The sequence below is a fragment of the Periophthalmus magnuspinnatus genome, chromosome 22 (assembly GCF_009829125.3).
Source record: "Periophthalmus magnuspinnatus isolate fPerMag1 chromosome 22, fPerMag1.2.pri, whole genome shotgun sequence".
Lineage (NCBI taxonomy): Eukaryota > Metazoa > Chordata > Actinopteri > Gobiiformes > Gobiidae > Periophthalmus > Periophthalmus magnuspinnatus.
In genome coordinates this window covers 3158536-3180668 of record NC_047147.1, presented here as the reverse complement: position 1 = coordinate 3180668, position 22133 = coordinate 3158536, and the positions used below count along the sequence as shown (strand labels likewise).

The 22133-nt window shown below is 41.1% G+C and overlaps 1 protein-coding gene across 1 annotated transcript in view; it reads left to right on the top strand.

Annotated features, from left to right (window-relative positions):
- Positions 1 to 2168: 2168 nt before the first annotated feature.
- Positions 2169 to 22133, top strand: part of plekhh1 (pleckstrin homology domain containing, family H (with MyTH4 domain) member 1) — a 41436-nt gene continuing 21471 nt past the window's right edge. The window contains exons 1-13 of the mRNA XM_033988846.2: positions 2169 to 2319; positions 10626 to 10688; positions 12622 to 12771; positions 13657 to 13740; positions 14487 to 14568; positions 15241 to 15420; positions 16677 to 17380; positions 18055 to 18127; positions 19878 to 19963; positions 20047 to 20194; positions 20359 to 20495; positions 20984 to 21094; positions 21589 to 21675. Coding sequence (XP_033844737.1) covers positions 2176 to 2319; positions 10626 to 10688; positions 12622 to 12771; positions 13657 to 13740; positions 14487 to 14568; positions 15241 to 15420; positions 16677 to 17380; positions 18055 to 18127; positions 19878 to 19963; positions 20047 to 20194; positions 20359 to 20495; positions 20984 to 21094; positions 21589 to 21675 — 2049 coding nt within the window. The 5' untranslated portion in view covers positions 2169 to 2175. The remainder of the gene's footprint in view (positions 2320 to 10625; positions 10689 to 12621; positions 12772 to 13656; positions 13741 to 14486; positions 14569 to 15240; positions 15421 to 16676; positions 17381 to 18054; positions 18128 to 19877; positions 19964 to 20046; positions 20195 to 20358; positions 20496 to 20983; positions 21095 to 21588; positions 21676 to 22133) is intronic.

Below are 22133 nucleotides of genomic sequence, written 5' to 3'. Positions count from 1 at the left end.
GAGGAGGGAGCGAGGAGGGAGAGGGGTAGAGGAGGGAGAGAAGAGAGAGGAGGGAAAGAGGAGGGGCTGGAGGTCAAAGGCCATGTGACATGTCTTGGCTCATGGTTGGACCCTCTCCCCCGTGTGGGCGGTGCTACAGGATCATTCATACAACTGGAGGAATTTGGATAATTGTCACTGAGAACTGAATACCAACTTAAAAGGGGCACTCTGTAACTTTCTCATGTTTGTCTGTGGGTGGGACTATGAGAAAACCATGAGAACAGACGGATTCAACAACTCGAGGAATTTGGATTATTTTAGTAATTTGTGTAGAGATCTTCAACAAAAGGCTCAGTGTACATTAGCATGCTAGCTAACTCCTTGTGTCTCAAACATAGACTGTATAGATAAATGAATAGCTAACCTGCTAGCGTTCCAAATAGGAAGTGATCATGGGCGCACTTCCAGCTCCATCGACTCTGGCTCCAATTAACTTTCTATTGAAAAGCTGTGTCCCCTCTCTCTGTAACTGCTGCTGTCAGACTCATCATTTTGGTCTTAAATGTTTGTATTAACCCACTCTACATGATCCTGGGTTTTTTATTTCACTATTGTGTCTGTGAATCAAGATATTAACATTAATAACAGACAAATCAGGCGTCTTCTTTCCTCGAGGTCTCTCTCGCTAGTATTAGCGAGAGGTTTGAATGACAGCTCCTTGCTAAACCACAGGTATTGGGGGAAGGGCCGTTACCTTCAACAGCTTCACTCTAGATTGCCTCTTTGGTTGTTATGAAAATTTGGAATTCCAAATTTGGAACCCTATAACTGTCCACTATAACTGCTCCAGCCTCGATGAGCTTCATTTGGAGCCAAACGCTGTGGATGATGTCACACTCACTTAGTCCACTTCTTTACACATGCTGTGGTGATGACACATGGTTAGGCCATGATCACTTCATATTTACAAGCAGGTTAGCTATTTCCATGGCTGTGTCCCAATTCACCAAATGTACCATTCAAAGTACCCTTCGATGTACCGCCTCCGTGCCAAAATGGGACACAGAGCGTACTTCAGCCGTTATCTGTGCACTTGTAGAGAATTTGACCCCGGTGAATAAGTGCCCATTCTCCCCCCTCAGGTGGATAAATTCTGCCATTTGCTCATCGCTCCCTAAAGACAAAAGAATATTCTTAAATAAGGAAAAATACGATAGCTACACCAATGTACAACTGTAAGGGATCTTTCCGCTCACCGTGTGGTCAGTGACACAGCATTCACTGTAAACACAAATGAACACGACTTCACTAAGATCTTTACCCACATTTTAAGTTTCGTGTGGCACTGTTGTAGGTGACATAAACCAGTACTTATATTGACCGTGACTGTGTATTGCATAGCGGACTCCATTTTCATGTCCTTTTTTTGCGTAGGCGTGGTGCATGATGGGATATAGCAGTGTTTTCGGATGCACACTTTGGCTACTGTCGATCTCCATGGAAACACAGGTTACATTTTCAACACAGGGTACATTTTCAGCAGCATTCATTGGGTGCATGAAATTGGACAGCACTTGTTGTTCCGGAAGTTACATCAGCCCTTAAATGTACCGTTCAAACAGTGCATTTAGGGGCACTTTGGTGAACTGGGACACGGCCCATGTGTATATACAGTCACATACAACTGATAAAGGTCCAAAGGAGATGTGGAGTGGTATGTTTTGGTGATTCATGTAACAGCAGGGAAAGTGGGCTTGAGTGGTCCTGGTTTTACTATTTAGTCACTAGTGGAGTTAGCCTTAGTCAGAGTGAATCATGGGAAGTGAGGTCCATAAAGAGTAAACCACTTCACTCCTCTCAGTGGAAACAGCTCTGAGTGAATAAATACACTAACACCAAACAGGAGGCGGACTCATGAGCCATGACACATCTGTAACGACTGACGCACAAAATCTGTTTTAGCATTTTGACAGTTTGAAAATAACTGTAAGAAAGGTCTTTTAAAGGTGCACAGTGCAACTTTTCTGCCTGCTTCTTTGTTACAAGGAAACAACATTAGAACATCAGAAAACAGTGTAATATGGGCTCTTTAAAAAAAACACTGAATAATAAGTGAACTTTGATATGCCAGAGAAACATATCCCTAATTCTTTCTCTCTTTCTCTGTCTTTTCTTCCAGACTCCTCCTCCACCATGGCCGAGGTCTTGGACAGCTCTGCCCCAGGAGCGGTGGAGGTTTCTGGGGTGGACTGGCACAAGCGTTGCCTGGCTCTGGAGATGCAGCTGCTCCGGTTCAGACTGCAGGCTGGGAAGATCAGGGAGCTGCTGGCAGAGAAGGTGAGAGGGGCGGACGTGAAGGTGACACGGCTGTGGATTTAATCATATTTGAATCGAGATCGTCGAGATACGGTCGTCTCCGTGTGTTTGAGTAAAATTCGTCATACCCCAGTACAGATACGTTGTATATGCAGCTCTTGAGGGTTGTGTACTGTCTGCATCTCATTATAAATCATTTTATTGTGCAAGAATCAGGAAGGGATCATTTGCATCATAGTCGTCACGGTAGACACTGGTCTCTGAGAGTTGTGGAAGCGCTTATAAACTCATTGTGGTGAGTAATTAGGATGCTCTGAGTGCACAAAGTAAGTGAGGAATAACTTTGGAGCACTGCAAACTGTTTAAAATGAACTAGTTCTATTTTTCACGTTTGTAAGACGGGAAAAATCTGGTGCATCCCTGATAGTGAATGAGTCAAGTTAAATACAGAAAACACATTCTTGAGGGCAATGCAATATACTATACATAGACTAAATATGTAGATGGACATAACTAACTACATTCAAAAAACTGTGTCCCCTCTCTCTGTATCTGCTGCTGTCAGACTTCTCATTCTGACCTTAAAATGTTTGTTTGAACCCAAACGTGATCCTGTGTGGACAATAACAGTGACCCACAGGTTGGCGGCGCGATTCCAGCTCTCACAGATGAATGGTGTTGTGTCCTTGGGCAAGACACTTAACCTACTTTGCTCTCAGTGTCTGTGTACATGGCGTGTGAATGTGTGTGTGTGAATGTGTGAGTGGTTCATTGATGTAAAGCACTTTGAGCCTTGAAGGTGGTTTGCTGTTCTGGTCTGGGGAAGTCATTAATGTGTGATTCAGTCCAAAAGCAGGTGAGAGCTGCTGTTTACGACTCAGTGATGGGGCTGTAAACGTCTCGTCCACTCACTCTGCGTCACTAACAGAAAACATGCTTATATTTGTATTCACTACAGTGGAATTACCATTAGTAAGTGAACTCACTGCTAAGTGTGGCCATATGACACTTTTTGTTTTATTTTAAGGATTTATAAGGAACAACAGGAGTAACAGAGATATGTAGTGTAGTGAGGCCAGCAGGTATAGGGGCCAATTTGGAGCCGAGTTTCACATTTGGAATTCCAACCGTGAGTATCATAGCAACAAAAGAGCCAATCTGGAGTGAGGCTGATGACGGTAACACCCCTTCAGTGAGCAAGCACTTCGCAACACTGTCAATTAAACCTAAAAGAAGGCGCCTGATTTGTCTGTTATTAATGTTCATATCTTGATTTACAGACACAATAGTGAAATAAAATCCCCAGGATCATGTAGAGCGAGTTAATACAAACATTTAAGACTAAAATGACGAGTCTGACAGCAGCAGTTACAGAGAGAGAGGACACAGTTTTTCAATGTAAAGTGAATTGGAGCCAGAGTTGTATGGCGGCTAGCAGGTTCATTATTTCCATTTATATAGTTGAAACCACAAGTTTACATACACTATATAAAACTACACATTAGCCGTGTCCCAGTTCAACGGCTGAAGCGATGTCTGTGCGTTACGTCACTGTAAGCATCCGTGACGGCTGCTTTTTATTCAAATTTGAACAGTTTCCTGTAGTACTGTTGTAGGTGAGGTAAACCAGTACTTACATTTAAAAGTGTATTCTGTAGTGGCCTCGGAAACCATTTTTTTCCATAGAAGAAGTGACGCAGTGTGCATGATGGGATATATAAAGGGCGTGAAGTCTACTCGCTTATACCCTTTGGTCACGGTCGATCTCTATGGAAACACAGAGCACATTTGTCGGTCACATTCGTGCATGAAATGGGACTGGCCTTATCTCACTGGAAGTGACATAAATGCCCTTCTGATGCAGCTGACATATGCAGCACTGACATGCGGCGCTGTTGCTTTATTGCTCAAGTTTTATTCCTTTTTTTAGGGCCCATGATCGTAACAATAACAACAGGGATGTTTGGAACCATGGTGTTTTGAATGTAGAAGAATAAAGATTACTTAAACATGCATAAGTCCATCTAAAAACAACTTTGAGTAGGTAAATGAGAAGGGACACAGCTATAACATTGTAATAAAAAAAATAAATCAAAAGTCAATTTTGCAATTTTAACTGTAGATCCATTTATGTCCAGAGGCACATGACCCTCCTCCTTTCTCTGAGATTTGGACTTGTCCTGTGTGTAGTTTGTACAGATCAGTCAGGAGTCAGGAGTCTTACTGACCCACTTTGGGATGGAAAAACACTACCTCGCTCGTCTGTGACAGGCTCTGCGTCCTCCCCCCTTTTGCTCCCACCTCTGTGTCTCTCCCCCTCTCTTCTCTCCCTTTCTTCTCTCCTCTCTCTCTCTCCCCTCTCCTCTCTCCTTCCTCTCTCTCTCTACCCTCTCTCTCTGTCTCCCTCCTCTCCTCCTCCTCCTCCTCTCCCTTCCTCTCTCTCCCCCTCCTCTCTCTCTCTCTCCCTCTCTCCCCCTCCTCTCCCTCCCTCTCTCTCCCCCTCCTCTCCCTCCCTCCCTCTCTCTTGTACTGAGGCAGAGGGGGCTTTAAGGACTTCACCAGTACATTGTGGTTTTACTATGTTTTATGTGGATTGTGAGTCTAAGGGAAACACTCTGAGGACACGATGAAATGTTGACATTTTCTTTTACAGTTTTAATCTGCCTATTTAATCTGTATAAACTCTTAAAATATTACATATTTTACCAACAAAATGTTTAAGTACATCTTTAAAGGTACACTATGTAACTTTTATCTGCTAGTATCAACAGTTTGACTCCAGCTGCAGAGGTCAGAGGTCAGACTGTAGTAAATATTTAGTGACCTTTTGTTTGGGATGATGTTCACGATGAAGTGCTTGTCTTTTGTTTAGTTTTAGTTTTTTTCAGCTCTGGAGAGGCTCATCAGACTTATTCAAACTTTGATATTTTTCTCACACAGGCATTAACATTTTCTCACATTTCTCTCTAGTGACTCTCGTGTATTTCACAGTTCCTCTGACTGTGCTTCTTCGTCCTGGTGTCACTCTGCTGTAGTGTCGATACAACATTTATGTAAATTTGTCTGAACACATTCTGTACTGTACAGGAGACACAGCACGGAGGAGACTGATGGACAATGGTCTACAGTCCCTCAGCCAATCAGGACGCAGAACACAATGCACGTTCATACACTGTAAAAAAACATGTAAAAATGCACTGGAAAAATCCGCGAAACAGCGAGACTGTGAAAGGTGAATCGTGATATAGTGAGGGACCACTGTATATAAATGGACATAGCTAACCTGCTAGCTGCTGCATGCCAAATAGAAAGTGATCATGAGCGCACTTCTGGCTCCATCAAATATGGCTTAAATTCACTTTATATTGAAAAACTGTGTCCCCTCTGTGTAACTGCTCCTCATTTTGGTCTTAAAGTGTTTGTATTAACAAATCAGGCGCCTTGTTTCCCCAAGGTCGCTTCTGCTAGAAGGTTTGATTGACACTGTTGCTAAGCACCGGCTCCCTACTAAACCAGTGGTGTGGGTGTGAAGGGGCGTTACCTTCAACAGCCTTGCTCCAGATTGGCTCTTTGGTTGCTATGATACTCGCGATCAGAATTCCAAGTATGGAACTCTGCTCCAAATTGTCCCCTATAACTGTTAGCCTCGATGAGCTTCATTTGGAGCTGAACGGTGTGATGACGTCACACTCACTCGGTTCACTTCTTTATACAGTCTTTGGGATCAAAATCAAGTTAGACATTTCATCATTGTCTCAACACTACATTAAACTAATAAGACTATTTTCTTTAAAGTCCACTCCAGCTTTCAATCTAATGTCAGTACCTCTTTTTTGTGTTTGCTGATAGCAACCATGAACTGACATTATCTTTACACCCCAAAGCGAGTGCTGAGAGCTAAGTCCTAACCAAAGTATTTAGTATCACATGTTTAAATCTGTTATCTGAACTAAAAGTAAACACTGAATTATCTAAAATGGCTCCATCCAACAGGAGATGGTCTTTAGGCAGCGCTCATGTTATCTGCCTGGTCTTATCAGGCTTTTAAGATTCCTTCAGTGAGGCTTTAAGATAAACGTGAACAAAGGGAGGAAAAAAAATCTTAACTTATCTATGTAATATGCAAGAAATGTGAAGTTACAATGATTAATATGCAAATTCTGTGGTGTAGTTTGATCATTAAAGTACCTATTTTTTATCATTTAATCAAGTAAATGAAATAAAATTTGCCTTACAAAAGCAGCTCTTAGAGCATGCTAGCTGTTGTTAGTGTTACGGGCTCAGCTCTGGCCTCTGAAAGTTGTGAAAAGTGCTTATAAACTCATCATGGTGAATAATTAAGTTTTTAAGTCATATCTGGTACAGTGCCTTTAATGGGATTTATTTGTGGATTTTCCTGTAGAATATTTCACATTTTAAAAAATTCCATGTAATTGACGCAGGACCACTGTTTTTGCCCTTTACAAACACACACATTCAGACTTTAGCTTGCTCAACAAATAGCATGCTAACATCTACTTCCTGATTATCAGAAAATAAAACACTTTATAATTAGATGCAGACAGTACACAGTGGACTTATTTTGACCTCAAGATCTGCCCATGCTTATTAACCCGCTCTACAGGATCTTGGTGTTATTATTTCTCTATTGTGTTTGTAAATCAAGATATGAACATTAATTAACATTATTAATAATTAACATTAACAGACAAATCAGGCATCTTCTTTCTCCAAGGCCTCTCCTGCTAGCATTAGCTCCCTGCGAAATCACTCCTCTAAATCTTCTCCCTGCTGCGGATTGGCTCTTTAGTTGCTATGATACTTCGCGGTCGGAATTTCAGATATGGAACTCAGCTTCAAATTCACCCCTATAACTACTCTGGCCTTGATGAGCTTCATTTGGAGCTGAAGGCTGTGGTCATACTCACTTAGTCCACTTCTTTATACAGTCTATGATCTGTACTGAGGCAAGACTCATTTTGCTCGAATACATGGGGAAAAGTCAAGTACAGGCCCCTTAACCTATATTTGCCTTTTAATGATTTTGCTGGTCCATTATTTTTTCTATTTTGGTCACATAAATGCCTTTACCTTATGACGGGTGCGGGGCTATATTGGGTTGTGTTGACAGCCAGGAGCCGTAGTGCTAAGTGAGTCGGACTTGTAGTTTACTTAAGCCTGACAGATGGAGCTGCAGACATAACTGTGGAACGCCACCTCAGCACTTCAGGCTCACCCTCACATATCCAGACTCAGACGAGCACACAGGAATAGAACTCAGGCTTTGTGCTCTGTAGTAGTAGTAGTAGTACTAGTAGTAGTAGTAGTAGTAGTAGTAGTAGTTGTAGTAGTAGTATGTAACTGAAGTATGTAACTGAAGTATTTAACTGAAGTATTTAACTTAAGTGTGTAACTGAAATATGTAACTGAAGTATGTAACTGAAGAATGTAACTGAAGCATGTAACTGAAGTATTTAACTGAAGAATGTAACTGAAGCATGTAACTGAAGTATGTAACTGAAGTATGTAACTGAAGTATGTAACTGAAGTATGTAACTGAAGAATGTAACTGAAGAATGTAACTGAAGAATGTAACTGAAGCATGTAACTGAAGAATGTAACTGAAGCATGTAACTGAAGTATGTAACTGAAGTATGTAACTGAAGAATGTAACTGAAGAATGTAACTGAAGAATGTAACTGAAGCATGTAACTGAAGAATGTAACTGAAGCATGTAACTGAAGTATTTAACTGAAGTATTTAACTGAAGAATGTAATGGAAGAATGTAACTGAAGCATGTAACTGAAGAATGTAACTGAAGCATGTAACTGAAGTATGTAACTGAAGTATTTAACTGAAGCACGTAACTGAAGCATGTAACTGAAGTATGTAACTGAAGTATTTAACTGAAGAATGTAACTGAAGAATGTAACTGAAGTATATAACTGAAGCATGTAACTGAAGTATATAACTGAAGCATGTAACTGAAGCATGTAACTGAAGCGTGTAACTGAAGTATGTAACTGAAGTATGTAACTGAGGCGTGTAACTGAAGCGTGTAACTGAAGCGTGTACCTGAAGTATGTACCTGAAGTATGTACCTGAAGTGTGTAACTGAAGTGTGTAACTGAAGTGTGTAAGTAAAGCGTGTAACCGAAGCGTGTAACTGAAGCGTGTAACTGAAGCGTGTAACTGAAGTGTGTAACTGAAGTGTGTAACTGAAGCGTGTAACTGAAGTGTGTAACTAAAGCGTGTAACTGAAGTGTGTAAACTGAAGCGTGTGACTAAAGCGTGTAACTGAAGTGTGTAACTTAAGTGTGTAACTGAAGCATGTAACTAAAGCGTGTAACTGAATGTGTAACTGAAGTGTGTAACTAAAGCGTGTAACTGAAGTATTTAACGGAAGTGTGTAACTGAAGTGTGTAGGCCTAAAGGTGACCTAAGGCTGAGCACATACCGTAGACCAGGGGTGTTCACACTTTTTCAGTATGTGAGCTCAAAATGATCTACCACCACCTACTATAAAACATACATTTTTTTGTAAATGCATTGAGAATTCTTTATTTGTACAGTATATGTTGGTGTACCTGACTCTGATGGATGATAGACAGTATGCTGGACATCACCACTATAACAGTGGGTGGACAGTAGCTACTGATGGCCAGCCTCAAGCACACTTCCAAATGATCGTCACTCATGGTGGCAGCACATTTCCTCATGTTGAGGCACTTTTCCTCTGTGAGTAAGTTTCAGAACTGTCCATGAGCTCTGGACTTCAGCTCAGTGTCAAAATCTTCACTTCCTCCACCTGAACCTCCACTTCAGAAGTGTTCGGGTGAAACAGTGTTGTAAGTTTTGATGTAAGTGACACGACCACAGCATCTCCCCAAAAAGCACATGAAAGTCTTTGCAGCTCTAGATTAAGGTCATTCAGATCAATTAAAAATGCCAGGTCTAGCAGCCACTGATTGTCATTGATTTGGTTGTATTCTGCGTGTTTAGCTACATAGAAAAACTCCTTAATCTCGAGTGAGAGCTCTTGAAATCTTTGCAGGAATTTCCTTTGACTAAACCATCTCAGGTCAGTGTGCAACAGCTCAGAGTGGTCGTGGTCAGTATTATCCAGAGGCGTGCGGAGCCATCTTTGAAGTGATCTGGTGTGAACAGAAGAGGCGTTCTTGCTGCATCCATTATCTCTTTCATGTTGGTGTATTGTACAGTGGTAACTGAGGAAGTGTTGTCCTCCCTGCACTTGGCAATAAATCCATTTGAGTGGCCAACCATCACGGGCGCGCCGTCCTTGGTGACTGACATCAATTTGCACACGGAACGATGCTTTAGTGGCACTCTTGAAGTTAGCTGTGAGAAAAATTACTGCTGTCCGTAAAACTGGGATTTTAGTTCCTTCACTTTTCTCCTTCTCTCACTCGCTTTTCATAGGGAAGTCAGTGTTGTATGTTTTATGAAATGCTACACCACATTTCCCTTCTTCAGTATAGCGATGGTAGACTGGCAGATGAGGCAAACGCACTTAGCCATAGACTGTATATATAAATGGACATAGAATTAGGAATTGATTATGGGCTGCACTTCTATGGACACACTTGCATTCATCAGCTACTGTTGTGTGACCAGGAGGAGGAGTAGTGGTAGTGGGTTTTGGGAAAAAGCTGTTCTAAAGCCGTGCACTCCCCCAAATATGTTTGCTTGTGAATACCACCAATGTACCACAGGTTTTTGAGAGCAAGGTATGTCGTCTCCTTTCAAAGTAAAAAAATAAATTTTCTCCATAATTGTACTGGAAACAATGATGGAGAAACAATGTATGCGGCTCTATCTCTTTATTCTCCCACTTTGTATTAGTGCTCAAACAGGATCAGGACCTCTGTGTGTCTGTGGTGGTCTCCTGGGTAGTAATGTATTCTATATCAAAGTATTTTTACATAGCCTCCTGTTAACCTCCTTATATCCCTAACTATAGAAATGGTTAATGTTTTGTCAATAGACTGTATATATAAATGGACATAGCTAATCTGCTAGCCGCCACATTCCAAATAGGAAATGATCATGGTTGTGCATCCGGCTCCATTGACTCTGGCTCCAATTCACTTTGCATTAAAAAACTGTGTCCCCTCTCTCTGTAACTGCTGCTGTCAGATTCATCATTTTGGTCTTAAATGTTCGTATTATCCCGCTCTACATGATCCTGGGGTTTCTATTTTGTTATTATGCCTGTAACTCAAGATATCACACTCACTTAGTCCACTAACCTCTAACCATCGTAATGTGTGTGTGTGTGTGTGTGTGTGTGTGTGTGTGTGTGCAGATGCAGGAGCTGGAGCAGAGAGTCATTGAAGCGGATCAGAGAGCCGACAATGCAGAGAAACAGGTAAAGAATCTGTCCATGTTTTTACTTTTATTTTTACCATAAACAAACATAGCTAGATTATAATACAAAAAGAACCCAATTTCAACATTTTGATTGTGAAGACTTTTTCTAACCTTTATCATAAAAAGTTGGTTCATGCCAGGACAGTCAGAGCAGTTAGTAGGGCAGTTGGCACCATATTCTGACATTTACAACTAGAATCGAGGTAAATTTACTCATAAAAACACTCATCTTTACAGGGCCCATGTCACACTACTTTCTGATCTGTGTTCTAATGCCATAACCTCCTCAAAAACAGACCTGGAGTTGTGTTTTGTTTCATTCACACATGTTTATCACACAAACCCTGCATATTTAGACTGAGTTTTTCTCTCAAACAGAAAACACTCTGTTCTACCTTGTGATGTAATCATGTGATAATACAGAAATTGCTCTACTGTGTTTTTAAACTTCACACAGCTTCACTAGAATCATTTGGATAGTTTCAGTCCCGGAATTGCCAATCTGTATTGAACGAAACCTAAAAAGGAGCTGTTAACTTGAAAACTACCACTTCATGACATCACAAGGTGGAACAGAACATTTTGAGCTTTGGAGATGTAGACAGACTAATAATAAAGTGTTACTCAAACATGTGTGAATGAAACAAAACAACTCCAGGTCTGTTTTTGAGGAGGGAACAACATTATAACGTGGCTTAAAGCTCTTCACATAATACAGGACCTCTAAACATAGATCAGTCTGTTTATATGAGACATCCATCCATCCATTTTCTTCCGCTTATCCGGGGTCGGGTCGCGGGGGCAGCAGTCTAAGCATGGACTCCCAGACTTCCCTCACCCCAGACACGTCCTCCAGTTCCTCCGGTGGGACCCCAAGGTGTTCCCAGGCCAGCCGAGAGACATAGTCCCTCCAGCGTGTCCTGGGTTTGACCAGTAAATCGAGAGCTCCTTCTTCACCACAACGGACTGATACAGCGACCGCACCACTGCAGACGCTGCACTGATCCGCCTGTCAATCTCATGCTCCATCCTTCCCTCACTTGTGAACAAGACCCTGAGATACTTGAACTCCTCCACTTGGGGCAGAGACTCACCAACCACCCAGAAAGGACAAACCACCTTTTTCATCCCAGCTGCTTCACACTCGTCTGCAAACCGCCCCAGTGCCCAAGTATATGAGACAAATTATTTATTTATTTTTTTTGATAGTGGAAGTATTTTGTGTGCCCTCTAACATGAGGGTTTGAGGTTCAGTTCACAATAAATCTTAACATGAAACAGTATCTTCCAGCATTACATTTGAGTCATCAGGACACATTGTTTTATATGAGCTTGTATGCTCTAAGTCCACAGCTGCCTTGTTGAATTGCTAATTAGAGGCCATTACAGTTACCTCATCTGTAGGTGGTAATGTTATGCAGCCTGCCCTTCAATAACATGGAATACCTGAACGCTTAGACAGCTGCAACACTCAGGCTCATATATCCTATACTCTATAATGAGATTGGCTTTTTAATGATTTTTTACCATAGTCTTTATAAAGAAGTGGACTAAAAGAATGTGACGTCACCCACAGCGTCACTTCAGTCACATGAAGCGCATCAAGGCTAGAGCAGTTATAGGGGCCAATTTGGAGCCCATTTTTGACTGTGAGTATTATAACAACAAGTGAGCGAGGCTGTTGAAGGTAACGGCAAGACCAAAATGATGAGTCTGACAGCAGCACTTACAGAGAGAGGAGACATAGTTTTTCAATGTAAAGTGAATTGGAGCCAGAGTCGAGCCAAAAGTGCGCACATGATCACTTCCTATTTAGAACACGGCAGCTAGCTTGTTAGCTATGTCCATTTATATACAGTCTGACAGTTACACAGCAAACTCTACCTGAAAACCCTGACCTGTATGATGCAACACAATTTTTTTCTCTTTAGATTCTCATCATGGAGGAAAAACTCAAGTCTGCCAACATCCAAACCAGCGAATCAGAGAGCTCATTGTATCGAAAGCACCAGCAACTAACCAATCAGCTTCAAGAAAAAGACGCTGCGATAAAACAATTGGAGAACCAGCTGGAAAAACAGGTACAGTAGATGATTAATCAGAGGTGGGTTGAGAAGCCAGAAATACTCGAGTAAGAGTAATGTTACTTTAAAATAATATTACTCAAGTAGAAGTATAAAGTTGTGGTCCAAGAAATTACTCAATCAAGAGTAACTTAAAAAGTAACTGTCGGAACGTAAGATCTGATTTATAATTTGAAGTGAATGTGAAGGACAAAAGATGAAAAAATGCTTCAAATCTTGTATCATCTACAACGTTTACTCGAGTAAGAGTACTGTTACACTGTACAGTGGTCCCTCATTATATCATGGTTCACCTTTCGTGGTCTCACTGTTTCACAGATTTTTTTAGTGCAGTTCTACATGCTTTTTTACGTTGTATGAACGTGGATTATGATCCTGATTAAGGGACTGTAGAATGTGTTCAGCCAAATTTACATAAATATTGGATCGACACTACAGTGGAGTGATGCCAGAACTAAGAGGCACGGTCAGAGGAACTGTGAAAATACACAAGAGTCACTATTAATCAATTAAACAAGAGAGAAATGTGAGAAAATGTTAATGCCAGTGTGAGAAAAGTGTATAAAGTGTGTGGTGAGGGGTTTTACAGCCAAAAACATATAAAATAATTGTAATAAATAAAGCTGATACTTTGTGGATTTCACCTATTGCGGGTTATTTTTAGAACATGACCTCCGCGATAAACCAGGGACCACTGTACAACATATTACTTAAGAAAGAGTACTGTTACTTCAAAAAAATATTACTCAAGTAGGAGCTACTGTTATAAAAATACTCTGTACTGGAGTAAATGTAACTGCGTACTGCCCACCTCTGTAACTAATGCCAGAATGCCCATTTAAGTCCATGTGGGTCTAACTGCCCTCTCCTGTCTGAACGCAGATAGTGGTCAGAGCTCAGGAGTCAAAGATAATTGAAGAAAAAGCAGCTAAGATTAAAGACTGGGTCACCATGAAACTGCGAGAGGTAAGAGGGGAGCAACGGATTGTGGGATTGTGGGAACGTCCTGGCTTGGATCAGAAACTTCAGTATAAGTTACGGTAAATCCCAAAAAGACTGTGGGAAGACTAGAGACTCAGTTACAACATGTACAGATGAGGTAATGGGATTTAAAGGTACAGAGCATAGACGTAGCATAGGTCCTGTATTAAAAATGGACTCTTGTGAGGTTTAATCCATGTTATAATGCTATTACCTCCTCAAAAACAGCCCAGGAGTTGTGTTTTGTTTCATTCACACATGTTTGAGTAACACTTCATTATTATATACTGTGTACATTTCCAAAGCTCAAAATGCTCTGTTCCACCTTGTGATGTCATGAAGTGGTAGTTTTCAAGTTAACAGCTCCTTTTACCTTTAGTTCAGTAGAGATCAGCAATTCCTGAGCTGAAATTATCCAAATGATTCTAGTGAAGGTGTGTGGAGTTTAAAAACACAGTGGAGCACTTCTTGTATTACCACCTGATGACATCACAAGTAGGAACAAAGTGTTTTCTGTTTGAGAGAAGAGCTCAGTCTAAATATGCAGAGTTTGTGTGTTAAACATGTGTAAATACATATGTGTGTGAAGAGTTCATTTGCAAAAACAGATAAGTGCCATTTGAAAAAGTAATTGGACGCTTGTAGTTTAGTCTTAGTAAAGTAATATTATTATTATTTTTCAAAATGGCTGCCTCTGTTTTTGCTATTAAACTCTTCATTGTTTCTTTCAGATGGAGCAGGAGAACCAGCATCTGAAAATGGCCAATCAGAAACAGGCAGAACAAATAACGCTTCTTCAGGATAAACTACAAAGTAAGTAATTCTGTTGCCATGGTAACAAGCAACAAGCAAGAAGGTCCTGGGTTCAATTCCCAAACTATGTGGGGCCTCTCTGTGTGGGGTTTGCATGTTCTACCTGTGTCTGGGTGGGTGTCATTTTGTCATCAACCTAAAATAGATCTGTGCAGTTATTTACATTGGAATTCAGCTGTTTGTAATGTTTTTATTTATCATATAGATAGAGTGTATAAACACGTGTGAGTGAGTGTGACGTCACCCATAGTGTCCAGTCAAATGAAGCTCATCGAGGCTAGAGCAATTATAGGGGGCAATGTGGAGACCAGTTCTATATTTGGAATTCCAACTGCGAGTATCAAGAAAAAAACTTAAATAGCTCAAGTAAATATTTGTGTTATGTTTTATATTAAAATCTCCAAAGTCTCCACCCTTTGCTTTGTCGACAGAGCTGCAAACCTTTGGCTTCCCCATAGAAAAACATTTATTACAGCTATAATGTGCAAAACCCAAAGGGACACAAAGGGAAAAAGCACAGTCAATATTACTTTTAGTGTGGTTTAGTCCTGGTTTAGTCCTGGTTTAGACCCATTTCAGTCCTGATCTAGTCCCGGTTCAGTCCTGGTTTAGGGCCTGATTTTATCCCAGTTAAAAACATAACCTTTGTTTTCCCTTGTGTGTTTTGGTCAGTTTTGTTGGAGAAGCCGCCCTCCTCATGTGGGACCATCTCCCCGGCTCTGGACACTCATCAGGTCCCTGTGAGTCCCCTGTTTCCCCCGGGCAGTCCTGGTTCCCCTCTGCCCCAGGACGAGGGCTGGAGGCCGGGAGGGTCCAGAGGAAACACCCCCCTTATCAAAACTACACTCACAGGTATACACCCCTGATAATAATATTCAACCATTTTGATCAGGTGTTTTGTGTGTCAGTCCTACACTGCTCAATGAGAAATAATAAAAATAAAAAAACCCCACTGCATTATATTTGAGCCATAGACTGTTTAAAGAAGTGGACTAAGTCAGTGTAGCATCATCCACAGTGTTCAGCTCCAGTCAAATGAAGCTCATCGAGGCTAATTTGGAGTTCCAACCCGCGAGTATCATAGCAACCAAAGAGCCAATCCGGTACGAGGTTGTTGAAGGTAACGCCCCATTCCGCCCACACTGCTGGTTTAGCAGAGAGCATAAGCTTAGCAACACTTTCAATCAAATCTGTTGCTAACGCTAGCGACCTTGGGGAAAGAAGGCATCTGATTTGTCTGTTATTAATGTTTATATCTTGAATCACAGACAAAATACTGAAATTAAAAACCCCCAGGATCATGTAGAGTGGGTTAATAGGAACATTTAAGACCAAAATGATGAGTCTGACAGCAGCAGTTACAGAGAGGAGACACAGTTTTTCCATTTATATATACAGTCTATCGTTTCATAAATAGACTTAAATAAAAGGCTATTTGTTAGTAATGGGCGTCAATACAAAAATATTGGACAGTATCAAAAAGTATTGATTCATAAAATGTCTCTTTGTTTAAGGGCCCATATCACACTATTTTTTTCAATCTGTTCTAATGTTTCCTCATCATAAACGGACCTGGAGTTGTGTTTTGTTTCATTCACACATGTTGAACCCACAAAACCTGCATATTTAGGCTTTAGCACTCCACCTTGTGATGTCATCATGTGGCAATACAGGAAGTGCTCCACTCCATACACCTTCATTAGAATCATTTGGATCATTTCAGCTCCTGGAATTGCGATTTTCTACTGAACCAAAGGTAACAAGGGCTGTTTACTTGAAAACTACCACTTAATGACATCACAAGGTGGAACAGAGCATTTTGAGCTTTGGAGATGTAAACAGACTAATAATAAAGTGTTATTCAAACATGTGTGAATGAAACAAAACACAACTCCAGGTGTGTTTTTGAGGAGGAAACAGCACTAGAACATGACTTAAAGATCATGAGAAAAACATTTGTGTTCTATGGGACCTTTAAATACAGTTGTTTTGAGGTTGGTTTAAGTTGGGGTGGAGCAAAGATAATGGTGTAAGTGTTAATATAGAACTCATTGATATTGGTTTAATATCGCAATACTTACCATAGAAATCTTGTTTTGTATTTTCAGATCACAAAAGACCCCCAGACTATCTCACAAAACCCAACTCCCACATCGACGTGCTTCATGAAGTCTTCTCCCAAAGCCGGACTTTTGGACCGGACCTGCTGGTTTTAGATGGTTCAAACTCTGACCGGGACCACTCCTCTGATGAACTCAGCTCCAAATTCCGCTCTCATTGTCTCCACTCTTCCTCGTCATCATCCTCCTCATCCTCTGCTTACGAAATGGCGCATGGACCGAGCTCCCCTCCACCAATCGCATCTCTCCAATCCCAAACTTCTATGTTGTCTCGCTCTCCTTCCACCAACAACCCTTTTCCCAACCAATCCAGCATGACGCTCCCGAAAGTCCGCACCCCGGTAATTCCAAGAGACAGCATCCAGCTAGTTAAAAAACATTACAGCCAACCACAACCCAGCCTTGATAAGCTCCACCACTTTAATGTAACTATAGACATCACAAACCCGTCCTCCACCTCTTCTACGCTGAAAAGTACAGGTACGAGCACGTCGCCATATTCACAGGCGGTGGAGGAGACGGATATCGATGATGCGTTGTCGGACAATATGGAGGGAGTGGAGGAGGGGGCGGGCCTGGAGGAAGCGTCCCCAGATGGAGTGTCGTTCCTGGGGTTGGCGGAGGAGCTGGAGAGGCTGGATCCGGAGGTGCTCAAACCGCCCACGCCTCCGCTGCATCGGTTTCCATCATGGGTAAGAAGAGACAGAGTAACTGACGTTTGTGATGGTTTGGTCCTGTTTTGGTCCTGGTTCTCTTCAGGTTTGGTTTGATGGATATTTAGTTCAGAATTTTTTTTCCTACATTGAAGGAAGTGAAGAATTTCGTTTTGTGTTTTGTCATTGGCATATTCGTTAATGGACTAATTCAGACATATTTACATTGTATTTTCAATAATATGCACCATAGACTGTGTAAAGAAGTGGACTTAGCTAGTGACCCACAGTGTTTAGCTCCAGTCAAATGAAACTCATCCAAACTAGCAGTTATAGTGGCCAGTTTGAAGCAGAGCAACCGAAGAACCAATCCAGAGCAAGGCTGTTGAAGGTAACGCCTCTTCCCGTCCGCACCACTGGTTTATCAGGGAGCGGGCGCTTAGCAACGCTGTCAATCAAACCTGTTGCTAACGCTAGTGGGAGCGACTTTAGGGAAAGAAGGCGCCTGATTTGTCTGTTATTAATGTTCAGATCTTGATTTACAGGCAGAATAATGAAATTAAAAACCCAGGATCATACTGTATATACAGGCTATGATATGCATTGCCCCTTTAAATAAATAAACCAGAATCATTTTAGATTGTTTTTACACATGTGGTCCGTGTGTTGCGTAGTTTGACAAAGTGATGTAACGATGGTTTGTCTGTGTACAGGAGAGTCGGATCTACGCTGTGGCCAAGTCTGGGATGAGAGTGTCAGAGGCCAGTGCAGGAGCCAGAGGAAGAGGTCTGTTTGTCTCTAAATGCCACGAATGTTACTATGACTGCTACTGCTACTACTACTAGTACTACTACTACTATACTACTACTAACACCACTACCACTACTACTACTGTTTTCAATCACACTGCGCCCGTTCTTGGACCTAGTGCTGCGTCTGTGGTAGAAGAAGTACTCAGTTTTATTACTTAAGTAAAAATACAGATACCAGAGCAAAGCATACTCAAGTAAAAGTAACAAAGATGATGGAGAGAAAGAGACAGAGAGAAAGGATAGAGAGGTAGAAGGAAGAAAGGGGCTAGACTGGAGGCAGATGGGTGAGAATGAAAGGAGAGGGGGTAGAGGAAGAGAGAGAGAGTTAAAGAGGAGAGGAAAAGTAGAGAGAGAAAAGAAAGCGTGAAGAGTGAGGAGAGAGAGAAAGGAGAGAAAGAAATGAAAGAAAGAGAGGAAGCGCAGAAGAAGAGAAGAGACAGGAAAAAAGGGGGAGAGAGAGAGTAGAGAGTGAGAAGAAAGAGAAGAGAGAGAGGAAAGAAAGAGAAGGCAAGACAAAGAGAAAGAAAGAGAGGGCAAGACAAAGAGAAAGAAAGAGAGCGAGGGGAGAGATGATGAAGAAAAGAGAGGGGGCAAGGACAAAGAGAGAGAGAGGGAAAAGGAAAGAGAAGGAGAGAGAGTGTTACAAAGAGAAAAGGAAAGAAAGGGGGCTAGACTGGATGCAGACGGGTGAGAATGAAAGGAGAGGAGGTAGAGGAAGGGAGATGGAGACAAAGAAAGAGAGTTAAAGAGGAGAGGAAAAGTAGAGAAAAGAGGAGAAATGGAAGAGAGAGAGAGAGAAGGAGAAAGAGTGGGGAGGAGGAAGGAAAAGGGGAGCAAACGAAAGATACTAGACAAATAAGAGAAAGAGGGAGGGAAAGAGAGGATGGAGAGAGAAAAGAGAAGGAGAGAAGGAGACTGAATAAAATGGGGATTGACAGAAGCAGAGAGAGCTATGGCAGGGATAGAGAGAGAGATGGAGTGATATTTCCTGCGTTCTGGTCTGGATTAGCTCAGAGCAGACGCAGCACTTTTCAAACCGCCACGTGAAACATATGCATCTAATTACTCACTTAAGACCAGAAGTACAGGCTGCTTTAATTTGAAGAGGTCCACCTTCAAAATAAAATCTTCACTGTGACACATTTTAATCTCCATGGAAACACAGTCTAGTTCAATGAGTCCCAAACTTTTGAGGCCGGGACCCCTCAAAAAATATGCAACCAACCCAGGACCCCCACTGCAAAATAAAAATGATATCTGTAGTAATTTAAAGTTGTAAAACATTTAGAAGTGAACCAAAACAAAAATGGCGGCACCAAACGAACCAAAACAAAGATGGCGGCACCAACAGATGAACTTCATCCTATTTTAGCGTCAATCAAGACCATTTTGTTTGTGAAAATTGTGCATTTTTGGAGGGAAAGATGTCTTCTCTCTCAGCTGGATGTAACAAAATTTAAATTTGTCATCTTGTTCCGCTGCTGTGACACTTCGACCAAGTAGATTCAAATAAACGTCATGTCGTTCTGCATTTTCTGATCACTTTCAATGAGAGCCATTCCAGATAAATGTGTAGAACTCCAGGAACTTCAGGGCTACACATCTCAGTCTGGAGTGAGAGGGGTTAACATAACATAACATTAACTATATATAGTTTTTCATAGATTTTTCTTTTAATTTCTGATTTCAACGTTAATTTCATTTCTACTTCCTGTTTGTGCCAGGCTTACCTCAGTATCCAACCACAGGCCCCTTCTCTCAGCTCATCTATAAAAACATCAGTGTTCCTGTCTACACCACACTCAAAGGGGTAAAATAAAACAACATAACTTTTACTATTTATAATTATGGTACTTGAAATTTTAAAATAATTAATGTGTTTTTGTGTGTTAGAAAGCCACTCAGATCAGCAGTGTTCCCCTCCCTGATGATGACTCGGGTTCAGAGGACGACAGCAGCTCTTTGGCGTCTTTAAGAACCTCCATTTTGAATCTGGACAAAAAGGGGAGTGTCCCGGGCAGCCCACGAGCGGTCAAGAGAGGTCAGATATGGAGTTTGTTCATCGTGTCTACTTAAAGGGCCCATATTGGACTACGTTATAATGCTGTTTGCTTATCATAAACATACCTGGAGTTGTGTTTTGTTTGTTCACTAGGTCTCTGAAAAAAACATAATATGTGTTTTTGAAATAAGTCTTATTTTCAGGCGTGTCCATGTCGTCGATCAGCTCAGAGAGTGACTACGCCATCCCTCCAGACGCCTACTCTCTGGACAGTGACTACTCTGAGCCTGAACACAAAGTACAGAGGACCTCTGCCTACTCCTGCGAGAGCGTCGGGCCGGTCAGAACCACATTAAGTGAAAAAAAATGAAATAAATTTAAAAATTAAAAAAAGATTAATTAATAAAAAATAAATGAATAAATACAATAAAATAAAATAAAATTATTATCAATGAAAAATAAATAAATATACAAAATATATTAATTTAATTTTAAAATGTAAGTTTAAAAAAATAATAATAAAATAAAAATAAATAGGCTTTGTTCACAGTCTGGAATTTAGTTACATATTTCCCTTTACCTCAGCATTTAAAGCCAGACAGATAAATACTATACTAATCTCTCTCTCAAATCCACAAATGTTGAACTTTCTCATTATTAGTTTGGGATTAACTCCACAAACTTGTCATATTATGTCTTAAAGTCCTTTTTACAACACTTACGTGTTTGGTGTTGAAATGGCATCACTTTCTGAACTCTGTATTTATAACTGCCAAAACTTGGATGGAAGTCTTTCTAAATCAAATCTCTATCTCATCTTTTACATAGGAGACACTGGAGAAGTCGGGGTACCTGCTGAAGATGGGCGCTCAGGTGAAAGCTTGGAAGCGACGTTGGTTTGTCCTCAGAAATGGAGAAATCCTTTACTACAAGTCTCCTGTGAGTCTCTATAAAGCTCGATACAACTGCTGTCTAATCACACTACAGATCTGTAACACTCCCAGGGCAGAGGCAAGGAAAGGTGTAAGTATGGTTTAGACCAGAAGAAAACAAAAGTGATCCCAGGACTTTTACACTTAGCGCTTTAGCGTATCAGTGATCAGCACCATAGATGTTTATATAAATGGACATAGCTAACCCGCTAGCCGCCACGTTGCAAATAGGAAGTGATCATGGGTGCACTTCCGACTCCATCGACTCTGGCTCCAATTCAAAGACATAAGGTTTTATTTGAGCGCTATAGACTGGAATTTCAACCCATATGTGTTTGGGAAAATAATCCAAATCGGCCCCAAAGTATCAGCACAATTTATCAGCCAGCTCTAGGTTCTCAAACATGGGAAAAAAAAGTACCATTTTTGTTTCTCTCTACTTACCAGACTATGACTTCTTTGTATGACTTGTTGAGTAATTTACTTTTAAATACTTTTCAGAGTGATGTCATCAGGAAGCCTCAGGGTCAGATTGAGCTGAACTCGTCCTGCCGCATCATCAGAGGGGAGGGCGCACAGACTTTTCAGGTGAGGAGATTCTCTCATTTACACTACAGCACCATTGGTGAGATCTGAGTCTCATTGAGTCTGTAGAAGGAGGTGAGGAGGAAGCAGCCATTTTATCTGTGAGTCCAGTGGGGCTTAAAGGTTCTGTATTACACTAAATGGACTCATGTAGCTTTAAGTCATGTTCTAATGCTGTTACCTCCTCAAAAACAGACCTGGAGTTGTGTTTTGTTTCATTCACATGTTTGAATAACCCTTTATTATTAGTCTGTAACATCTCCAAAGCTCAAAATGCTCTGTTCCACCTTGTGATGTCATGAAATGGTAGTTTTCAAGTTAACAGCTCCTTTTATCTTTAGTTCAGTAGAGATTAGCTTTCTCTGTAATGTTCCATAGTACGACACTAAACTACTCCACGGAAACAAAGCTACTGGTCAGCTCTCCAGAGAGGCGACCCTGGTTTTCAATGTTATTTTTGA